This window comes from Babylonia areolata, chromosome 22 (assembly GCF_041734735.1).
Source record: "Babylonia areolata isolate BAREFJ2019XMU chromosome 22, ASM4173473v1, whole genome shotgun sequence".
Classification (NCBI taxonomy): Eukaryota; Metazoa; Mollusca; class Gastropoda; order Neogastropoda; family Buccinidae; genus Babylonia; species Babylonia areolata.
The window spans coordinates 787420-800200 of NC_134897.1; the positions used below are offsets into that span (position 1 = coordinate 787420).

Sequence of the window (12781 nt, forward strand, 5' to 3'; positions counted from 1 at the left end):
ACTACACACCTGGACACAGTGATGATTACACTGTGCTGTCTGACTGAGAACCTACACACCTGGACACAGTGATGATTATACTGTGCTGTCTGACTGAGAACTACACACCTGGTGGACACAGTGATGACTATACTGTGCTGTCTGACTGAGAACCTACACACCTGGTGGACACAGTGATGACTATACTGTGCTGTCTGACTGAGAACTACACACCTGGTGACACAGTGATGATTATACTGTGCTGTCTGACTGAGAACTACACACCTGGACACAGTGATGATTATACTGTGCTGTCTGACTGAGAACTACACACCTGGTGGACACAGTGATGACTATACTGTGCTGTCTGACTGAGAACTACACACCTGGTGGACACAGTGATGATTATACTGTGCTGTCTGACTGAGAACTACACACCTGGACACAGTGATGATTATCTGTGCTGTGTGACTGAGAACTACACACCTGGACACAGTGATGGCTATACTGTGCTGTCTGACTGAGAACTACACACCTGGACCCAGTGATGGCTATACTGTGCTGTCCTGACTGAGAACTACACACCTGGTGAACACAGTGATGACTATACTGTGCTGTCTGACTGAGAACTACAACCTGGACACAGTGATGGCTATACTGTGCTGTCTGACTGAGAACTACACACTGGTGAACCACAGTGATGACTATACTGTGCTGTCTGACTGAGAACTACACACCTGGGACACAGTGATGATTACACTGTGCTGTCTGACTGAGAACTACACACCTGGTGGACACAGTGATGATTATACTGTGTTGTCTGACTGAGAACTACACACCTGGGACACAGTGATGACTATACTGTGCTGTCTGACTGAGAACTACACACCTGGTGGACCACAGTGATGACTATACTGTGCTGTCTGACTGAGAACTACACACCTGGTGGACACAGTGATGATTATACTGTGCTGTCTGACTGAGAACTACACACCTGGACACAGTGATGATTATACTGTGCTGCTGTGACTGAGAACTAACACACCTGGACACAGTGATGGCTATACTGTGCTGTCTGACTGAGAACTACACACCTGGACACAGTGATGGCTATACTGTGCTGTCTGACTGAGAACTACACACCTGGTGAACACAGTGATGACTATACTGTGCTGTCTGACTGAGAACTACACACCTGGACACAGTGATGGCTATACTGTGCTGTCTGACTGAGAACTACACACCTGGTGAACACAGTGATGACTATACTGTGCTGTCTGACTGAGAACTACACACCTGGACACAGTGATGATTACACTGTGCTGTCTGACTGAGAACTACACACCTGGTGGACACAGTGATGATTATACTGTGCTGTCTGACTGAGAACTACACACCTGGTGGACACAGTGATGATTATACTGTGCTGTCTGACTGAGAACTACACACCTGGACACAGTGGATGATTATACTGTGCTGTGTGACTGAGAACTACACACCTGGACACAGTGATTGGCTATACTGTGCTGTCTGACTTGAGAACTACACACCTGGTGGGACACAGTGATGATTATACTGTGCTGTCTGACTGAGGAACTACACACCTGGACACAGTGATGATTATACTGTGCTGTGTGACTGAGAACTACACACCTGGACACAGTGATGGCTATACTGTGCTGTCTGACTGAGAACTACACACCTGGTGGACACAGTGATGATTATACTGTGCTGTCCTGACTGAGAACTACACACCTGGACACAGTGATGATTATACTGTGCTGTCTGACTGAGAACTACACACCTGGACACAGTGAGGACTATACTGTGCTGTCTGACTGAGAACTACACACCTGGTTGACACAGTGATGATTATACTGTGTTGTCTGACTGAGAACTACACACCTGGTGGACACAGTGATGATTATACTGTGCTGTCTGACTGAGAACTACACACCTGGACACAGTGATGACTATACTGTGCTGTCCTGACTGAGAACTACACACCTGGTGGGACACAGTGATGATTATACTGTGCTGTCTGACTGAGAACTACACACCTGGACACAGTGATGACTATACTGTGCTGTCTGACTGAGAACTACACACCTGGACACAGTGATGACTATACTGTGCTGTCTGACTGAGAACTACACACCTGGTGGACACAGTGATGACTATACTGTGCCTGTCTGACTGAGAACTACACACCTGGTGGACACAGTGATGACTATACTGTGCTGTCTGACTGAGAAACTACACACCTGGTGGACACAGTGATGATTATACTGTGCTGTCTGACTGAGAACTACACACCTGGACACAGTGATGATTATACTGTGCTGTCTGACTGAGAACTACACACCTGGACACAGTGATGACTATACTGTGCTGTCTGACTGAGAACTACACACCTGGTGGACACAGTGATGATTATACTGTGCTGTCTGACTGAGAACTACACACCTGGACACAGTGATGATTATACTGTGCTGTCTGACTGAGAACTACACACCTGTGGACACAGTGATGATTACACTGTGCTGTCTGACTGAGAACTACACACCTGGTGGACACAGTGATGATTATACTGTGCTGTCTGACTGAGAACTACACACCTGGACACAGTGATGACTATACTGTGCTGTCTGACTGAGAACTACACACCTGGTGGACACAGTGATGATTATACTGTGCTGTCTGACTGAGAACTACACACCTGGACACAGTGATGATTATACTGTGCTGTCTGACTGAGAACTACACACCTGGTGGACACAGTGATGACTATACTGTGCTGTCTGACTGAGAACTACACACCTGGACACAGTGATGATTATACTGTGCTGTCTGACTGAGAACTACACACCTGGACACAGTGATGACTATACTGTGCTGTCTGACTGAGAACTACACACCTGGACACAGTGATGATTATACTGTGCTGTCTGACTGAGAACTACACACCTGGTGGACACAGTGATGACTATACTGTGCTGTCTGACTGAGAACTACACACCTTGACACAGTGATGATTACACTGTGCTGTCTGACTGAGAACTACACACCTGGTGGACACAGTCATGATTATACTGTGCTGTCTGACTGAGAACTACACACCTGGACACAGTGATGATTATACTGTGCTGTCTGACTGAGAACTACACACCTGGTGGACACAGTGATGACTATACTGTGCTGTCTGACTGGGAACTACACACCTGGACACAGTGATGATTATACTGTGCTGTCTGACTGAGAACTACACACCTGGACACAGTGATGATTATACTGTGCTGTCTGACTGAGAACTACACACCTGGACACAGTGATGATTACACTGTGCTGTCTGACTGAGAACTACACACCTGGACACAGTGATGATTATACTGTGCTGTCTGACTGAGAACTACACACCTGGTGGACACAGTGATGATTATACTGTGCTGTCTGACTGAGAACTACACACCTGGACACAGTGATGATTATACTGTGCTGTCTGACTGAGAACTACACACCTGGACACAGTGATGATTACACTGTGCTGTCTGACTGAGAACTACACACCTGGACACAGTGATGATTATACTGTGCTGTCTGACTGAGAACTACACACCTGGACACAGTGATGATTATACTGTGCTGTCTGACTGAGAACTACACACCTGGACACAGTGATGATTATACTGTGCTGTCTGACTGAGAACTACACACCTGGACACAGTGATGACTATACTGTGCTGTCTGACTGAGAACTACACACCTGGACACAGTGATGATTATACTGTGCTGTCTGACTGAGAACTACACACCTGGTGGACACAGTGATGACTATACTGTGCTGTCTGACTGAGAACTACACACCTGGACACAGTGATGATTACACTGTGCTGTCTGACTGAGAACTACACACCTGGTGGACACAGTGATGACTATACTGTGCTGTCTGACTGAGAACTACACACCTGGACACAGTGATGACTATACTGTGCTGTCTGACTGAGAACTACACACCTGGTGGACACAGTGATGATTATACTGTGCTGTCTGACTGAGAACTACACACCTGGACACAGTGATGATTATACTGTGCTGTCTGACTGAGAACTACACACCTGGTGGACACAGTGATGACTATACTGTGCTGTCTGACTGAGAACTACACACCTGGACACAGTGATGATTATACTGTGCTGTCTGACTGAGAACTACACACCTGGACACAGTGATGACTATACTGTGCTGTCTGACTGAGAACTACACACCTGGTGGACACAGTGATGACTATACTGTGCTGTCTGACTGAGAACTACACACCTGGTGGACACAGTGATGACTATACTGTGCTGTCTGACTGAGAACTACACACCTGTGACACAGTGATGATTATACTGTGCTGTCTGACTGAGAACTACACACCTGGTGGACACAGTGATGATTATACTGTGCTGTCTGACTGAGAACTACACACCTGGACACAGTGATGATTATACTGTGCTGTCTGACTGAGAACTACACACCTGGTGGACACAGTGATGACTATACTGTGCTGTCTGACTGAGAACTACACACCTGGACACAGTGATGATTATACTGTGCTGTCTGACTGAGAACTACACACCTGGACACAGTGATGATTATACTGTGCTGTCTGACTGAGAACTACACACCTGGACACAGTGATGATTATACTGTGCTGTCTGACTGAGAACTACACACCTGGACACAGTGATGATTATACTGTGCTGTCTGACTGAGAACTACACACCTGGTGGACACAGTGATGACTATACTGTGCTGTCTGACTGAGAACTACACACCTGGTGGACACAGTGATGATTATACTGTGCTGTCTGACTGAGAACTACACACCTGGACACAGTGATGATTATACTGTGCTGTCTGACTGAGAACTACACACCTGGACACAGTGATGATTACACTGTGCTGTCTGACTGAGAACTACACACCTGGTAGACACAGTGATGACTATACTGTGCTGTCTGACTGAGAACTACACACCTGGACACAGTGATGACTATACTGTGCTGTCTGACTGAGAACTACACACCTGGTGGACACAGTGATGACTATACTGTGCTGTCTGACTGAGAACTACACACCTGGACACAGTGATGATTATACTGTGCTGTCTGACTGAGAACTACACACCTGGACACAGTGATGATTATACTGTGCTGTCTGACTGAGAACTACACACCTGGTGGACACAGTGATGACTATACTGTGCTGTCTGACTGAGAACTACACACCTGGTGGACACAGTGATGATTATACTGTGCTGTCTGACTGAGAACTACACACCTGGACACAGTGATGATTATACTGTGCTGTCTGACTGAGAACTACACACCTGGTGGACACAGTGATGACTATACTGTGCTGTCTGACTGAGAACTACACACCTGGACACAGTGATGATTATACTGTGCTGTCTGACTGAGAACTACACACCTGGACACAGTGATGATTATACTGTGCTGTCTGACTGAGAACTACACACCTGGTGGACACAGTGATGACTATACTGTGCTGTCTGACTGAGAACTACACACCTGGTGGACACAGTGATGGCTATACTGTGCTGTCTGACTGAGAACTACACACCTGGACACAGTGATGATTATACTGTGCTGTCTGACTGAGAACTACACACCTGGTGGACACAGTGATGATTATACTGTGCTGTCTGACTGAGAACTACACACCTGGTGGACACAGTGATGATTATACTGTGCTGTCTGACTGAGAACTACACACCTGGTGGACACAGTGATGATTATACTGTGCTGTCTGACTGAGAACTACACACCTGGACACAGTGATGACTATACTGTGCTGTCTGACTGAGAACTACACACCTGGTGGACACAGTGATGACTATACTGTGCTGTCTGACTGAGAACTACACACCTGGACACAGTGATGACTATACTGTGCTGTCTGACTGAGAACTACACACCTGGACACAGTGATGATTATACTGTGCTGTCTGACTGAGAACTACACACCTGGTGGACACAGTGATGATTATACTGTGCTGTCTGACTGAGAACTACACACCTGGACACAGTGATGACTATACTGTGCTGTCTGACTGAGAACTACACACCTGGTGGACACAGTGATGATTATACTGTGCTGTCTGACTGAGAACTACACACCTGGTGGACACAGTGATGACTATACTGTGCTGTCTGACTGAGAACTACACACCTGGACACAGTGATGATTACACTGTGCTGTCTGACTGAGAACTACACACCTGGACACAGTGATGATTATACTGTGCTGTCTGACTGAGAACTACACACCTGGACACAGTGATGATTATACTGTGCTGTCTGACTGAGAACTACACACCTGGACACAGTGATGATTACACTGTGCTGTGTGACTGAGAACTACACACCTGGACACAGTGATGATTACACTGTGCTGTCTGACTGAGAACTACACACCTGGACACAGTGATGATTATACTGTGCTGTCTGACTGAGAACTACACACCTGGACACAGTGATGGTTATACTGTGCTGTCTGACTGAGAACTACACACCTGGACACAGTGATGATTACACTGTGCTGTCTGACTGAGAACTACACACCTGGACACAGTGATGATTATACTGTGCTGTCTGACTGAGAACTACACACCTGGACACAGTGATGATTATACTGTGCTGTCTGACTGAGAACTACACACCTGGACACAGTGATGATTATACTGTGCTGTCTGACTGAGAACTACACACCTGGACACAGTGATGACTATACTGTGCTGTCTGACTGAGAACTACACACCTGGTGGACACAGTGATGACTATACTGTGCTGTCTGACTGAGAACTACACACCTGGACACAGTGATGATTATACTGTGCTGTCTGACTGAGAACTACACACCTGGACACAGTGATGATTATACTGTGCTGTCTGACTGAGAACTACACACCTGGACACAGTGATGATTATACTGTGCTGTCTGACTGAGAACTACACACCTGGTGGACACAGTGATGACTATACTGTGCTGTCTGACTGAGAACTACACACCTGGACACAGTGATGATTATACTGTGCTGTCTGACTGAGAACTACACACCTGGACACAGTGATGGCTATACTGTGCTGTCTGACTGAGAACTACACACCTGGACACAGTGATGATTATACTGTGCTGTCTGACTGAGAACTACACACCTGGTGGACACAGTGATGACTATACTGTGCTGTCTGACTGAGAACTACACACCTGGACACAGTGATGGCTATACTGTGCTGTCTGACTGAGAACTACACACCTGGACACAGTGATGATTATACTGTGCTGTCTGACTGAGAACTACACACCTGGTGGACACAGTGATGACTATACTGTGCTGTCTGACTGAGAACTACACACCTGGACACAGTGATGATTATACTGTGCTGTCTGACTGAGAACTACACACCTGGACACAGTGATGATTATACTGTGCTGTCTGACTGAGAACTACACACCTGGTGGACACAGTGATGATTATACTGTGCTGTCTGACTGAGAACTACACACCTGGACACAGTGATGACTATACTGTGCTGTCTGACTGAGAACTACACACCTGGACACAGTGATGACTATACTGTGCTGTCTGACTGAGAACTACACACCTGGACACAGTGATGATTATACTGTGCTGTCTGACTGAGAACTACACACCTGGTGGACACAGTGATGATTATACTGTGCTGTCTGACTGAGAACTACACACCTGGACACAGTGATGACTATACTGTGCTGTCTGACTGAGAACTACACACCTGGACACAGTGATGATTATACTGTGCTGTCTGACTGAGAACTACACACCTGGTGGACACAGTGATGACTATACTGTGCTGTCTCACTGAGAACTACACACCTGGACACAGTGATGATTATACTGTGCTGTCTGACTGAGAACTACACACCTGGACACAGTGATGACTATACTGTGCTGTCTGACTGAGAACTACACACCTGGTGGACACAGTGATGATTACACTGTGCTGTGTGACTGAGAACTACACACCTGGACACAGTGATGATTATACTGTGCTGTCTGACTGAGAACTACACACCTGGTGGACACAGTGATGACTATACTGTGCTGTCTGACTGAGAACTACACACCTGGACACAGTGATGACTATACTGTGCTGTCTGACTGAGAACTACACACCTGGACACAGTGATGACTATACTGTGCTGTCCGACTGAGAACTACACACCTGGACACAGTGATGACTATACTGTGCTGTCTGACTGAGAACTACACACCTGGTGGACACAGTGATGATTACACTGTGCTGTCTGACTGAGAACTACACACCTGGACACAGTGATGACTATACTGTGCTGTCTGACTGAGAACTACACACCTGGACACAGTGATGACTATACTGTGCTGTCTGACTGAGAACTACACACCTGGACACAGTGATGATTATACTGTGCTGTCTGACTGAGAACTACACACCTGGTGGACACAGTGATGACTATACTGTGCTGTCTGACTGAGAACTACACACCTGGACACAGTGATGACTATACTGTGCTGTCTGACTGAGAACTACACACCTGGTGGACACAGTGATGGCTATACTGTGCTGTCTGACTGAGAACTACACACCTGGACACAGTGATGACTATACTGTGCTGTCTGACTGAGAACTACACACCTGGACACAGTGATGGCTATACTGTGCTGTCTGACTGAGAACTACACACCTGGTGGACACAGTGATGATTATACTGTGCTGTCTGACTGAGAACTACACACCTGGTGGACACAGTGATGGCTATACTGTGCTGTCCGACTGAGAACTACACACCTGGACACAGTGATGATTACACTGTGCTGTCTGACTGAGAACTACACACCTGGACACAGTGATGATTATACTGTGCTGTCTGACTGAGAACTACACACCTGGACACAGTGATGACTATACTGTGCTGTCTGACTGAGAACTACACACCTGGTGGACACAGTGATGACTATACTGTGCTGTCTGACTGAGAACTACACACCTGGACACAGTGATGATTATACTGTGCTGTCTGACTGAGAACTACACACCTGGACACAGTGATGATTATACTGTGCTGTCTGACTGAGAACTACACACCTGGACACAGTGATGATTATACTGTGCTGTCTGACTGAGAACTACACACCTGGTGGACACAGTGATGATTACACTGTGCTCTCGGACTGATCATGACCATGCTGCTACTGGTTCTACGACAACTGAGGCAGGTCAGGGAGTGCACACCTGAATGGGGCACCAGAAACAGAGTGTACAGCTGCTGCTGCTGCTGCTGCTGAAAATACTAATCATGTGAATTATAATGATGTGCTGTGTTGTGCTATGACGTCCTGTGTTTTGTTGTATTGTGCAGGTGCCGTGCCGTGCCGTGGCGTGTTGTGCCATGTCATGTCATATTGTGCCGTGCCGAGATGTGTCATGTCATGACATGTCACGCTGTGCCGTGCCATGTCATGCTGTGCTGTGCCGTACCGTGCTGTGCCGTGCCGTGTTGTGCCGTGTCATGTCATGCCGTGCTTTGTCGTGTCATGTCTTGCTGTGCTACGCTGTGCCATGTCATGTCATGCTGTGCTGGGCTGTGTCATGTCATGTCATGCCGTGCCGTGCCGTGCCGTGCTGTGCTATGCTGTGCTGTGCTGTACCGTGCCATGCTGTGCTGTGCTGTGCTGTGTGCCATGCTGTGCTATGCTGTGCTGTGCTATGCTGTGCTGTGTGCCGTGCTGTGCTATGCTGTGCCGTGCTGTGTGCCGTGCTGTGCTATGCTGTGCTGTGCTGTGCTGTGTGCCGTGCTGTGCTATGCTGTGCCATGCTGTGCCGTGCTGTGTGCCGTGCTGTGCTGTGCTGTGCTATGCTGTGCCGTGCTGTGCTGTGCTGTGCTGTGCTGTGCTGTGCCGTGCTGTGTGCCGTGCTGTGTGCCGTGCTGTGCTATGCTGTGCCGTGCTGTGTGCCGTGCTGTGCTATGCTGTGCTGTGCTGTGCTGTGCCGTGCTGTGTGCCGTGCTGTGCTATGCTGTGCCATGCTGTGCCGTGCTGTGTGCCGTGCTGTGCTGTGCTGTGCTATGCTGTGCTATGCTGTGCCGTGCTGTGCTGTGCTGTGCTGTGCTGTGCCGTGCTGTGTGCCGTGCTGTGCTATGCTGTGCCGTGCTGTGTGCCGTGCTGTGCTATGCTGTGCTGTGCTGTGCTGTGCCGTGCTGTGTGCCGTGCTGTGCTATGCTGTGCCATGCTGTGCCGTGCTGTGCTGTGCTGTGCTATGCTGTGCCGTGCTGTGCTGTGCTGTGCTATGCTGTGCTGTGCTGTGCTGTGCTATGCTGTGCTGTGCCATGCTGTGCCGTGCTGTGTGCCGTGCTGTGCTGTGCTGTGCTGTGCTGTGCTGTGCTGTGCTGTGCTATGCTGTGCCGTGCTGTGCTGTGCTGTGCTGTGCTGTGCTGTGCTATGCTGTGCTGTGCTGTGCCGTGCTGTGTGCCGTGCTGTGCTATGCTGTGCCGTGCTGTGTGCCGTGCTGTGCTATGCTGTGCTATGCTGTGCTGTGCCGTGCTGTGCCGTGCTGTGCTGTGCTGTGCTATGCTGTGCCGTGCTGTGCTGTGCTGTGCTATGCTGTGCTGTGCTGTGCTGTGCTATGCTGTGCTGTGCCATGCTGTGCCGTGCTGTGTGCCGTGCTGTGCTGTGCTGTGCTGTGCTGTGCTGTGCTGTGCTGTGCTGTGCTGTGCCGTGCTGTGCTGTGCTGTGCTGTGCTGTGCTGTGCTGTGCTGTGCCGTGCTGTGCTGTGCTGTGCTGTGCTGTGCTATGCTGTGCTGTGCCATGCTGTGCCGTGCTGTGTGCCGTGCTGTGCTGTGCTGTGCTGTGCTGTGCTGTGCTGTGCTGTGCTGTGCTGTGCTGTGCTATGCTGTGCCGTGCTGTGCTGTGCTGTGCTGTGCTGTGCTGTGCTATGCTGTGCTGTGCTGTGCCGTGCTGTGTGCCGTGCTGTGCCATGCTGTGCCGTGCTGTGTGCCGTGCTGTGCCATGCTGTGCCGTGCTGTGCCGTGCTGTGCTGTGCTGTGCCATGCTGTGCCGTGCTGTGTGCCATGCTGTGCTGTGCTGTGCTGTGCCGTGCCGTGCTGTGTGCCGTGCTGTGCTGTGCTGTGCTGTGCTGTGCTGTGCCGTGCCGTGCTGTGCTGTGCTGTGCTGTGCTGTGCCGTGCCGTGCTGTGCCGTGCTGTGCTGTGCTGTGCCGTGCCGTGCTGTGTGCCGTGCTGTGCCGTGCTGTGCTGTGCTGTGCTGTGCCGTGCCGTGCTGTGTGCCGTGCTGTGCTGTGCTGTGCTGTGCTGTGCCATGCTGTGCTGTGTGCTGTGCCGTGCCGTGCCGTGCCGTGCCGTGCCGTGCCGTGCTGTGCCGTGCCGTACTCACCCTGCAGTGTGTGCTCCAGCTGTGTCACGGGGTGCACGTGTCGCGACAGGTGATGGGCCATGGGGTCCGTGCTGGTTAGGATGGCAGCCGTCATTGGGGAGTCCGGGTCCACCTCACCCAGCAGGGCCTGAAACATCATTGTCAAGATCGTCATCATCATCATCGTCATCATCACCATCATCGTCGTCGTTGCCGTCATGGGAGAGTCCGGGTCCACTTCACCCAGCAGGGCCTGAAACGTCATTGTCAACATCGTCATCATCGTCGTCGTCGTCGTCGTCATCATCCTGTCATCGTGTGGTGAGGTGAGGGGAGGTGATGTGGATCTGTTACGGTCGGTAAGTTCTGAGCCATTATCACGCAAATCCGTTTCAGAATCATCGTCGTTCTCGCTGATCGAATATCTTCCTTCAGACAGACATCACTGACATTTGTTTCACTTTCAAGGAGGTGAGAGAGCGTGCAGGCAGATCCATAAACGCCACTCCGGATCTGTGAGTGAGTTAGAGAGAGAGAGAGAGACATGCAGGGTGTACCTGGATGAAGCTGAGGATGCTCTGTGTCTTGGGAGTGCCCAGCCCCAGGTGTTCCACAGCGAAGGCCAGCTCTGTGGGTCTGCGGCTGACACACGCCGCCCTCGGTTCCAGCATGGCGGGCAGCACTTGGTCTGTGACATCATCACCGTCATCATCATCACCATCATCATCGCCATCACCATCATCATCGCCATCACCATCATCATCATCATCACCATCATCATCATCACCGTCATCATCATCACTATCAGTATCATCACCATCATTATCACCATCACCATCATCATCGCCATCACCATCACTATCACCATCATCATCGTCATCACCATCATCATCAGTATCATCACCATCATTATCATCATCATCATCATCATCACCATCATCATCATCATCATCAGTGTCATCACCATCATTATCACCATCACCATCATCATCGCCATCACCATCATCATCATCATCATCATCCTCACCGTCATCATCATCACCATCAGTATCATCACCACCATCATCACCATCACCATCATCATCGCCATCAGCATCACTATTATCATCATCACCGTCATCATCATCACCATCAGTATCTGTCATCCTGTTGTGATCACACTGATCAACACTGTCATCCTGTTGTGATCACACTCATCAACACTCATCACTTCCTTGCATTGACAGCAGGTCCCTGCCACCACCACCACCAACACCATCACCACCACCAACTCCACCACCACCACCACCACCACCACCATCACAAATGCCAACTCCATCACCACCACCACCTCCATCCCCATCACCAC

The 12781-nt window shown here is 49.4% G+C and overlaps 1 protein-coding gene across 1 annotated transcript in view; it reads right to left on the bottom strand.

The window, feature by feature from the left end:
* LOC143297184 (collagen alpha-1(XII) chain-like) overlaps positions 1-12781 on the bottom strand; it is a 37503-nt gene that overhangs the window by 16578 nt on the left and 8144 nt on the right. Inside the window, exons 6-7 of the mRNA XM_076609383.1 lie at positions 11991-12121; positions 11455-11581 (exon numbers count right to left, since the gene is read on the bottom strand). Of these exons, the coding sequence (XP_076465498.1) occupies positions 11455-11581; positions 11991-12121 (258 nt within the window). The remainder of the gene's footprint in view (positions 1-11454; positions 11582-11990; positions 12122-12781) is intronic.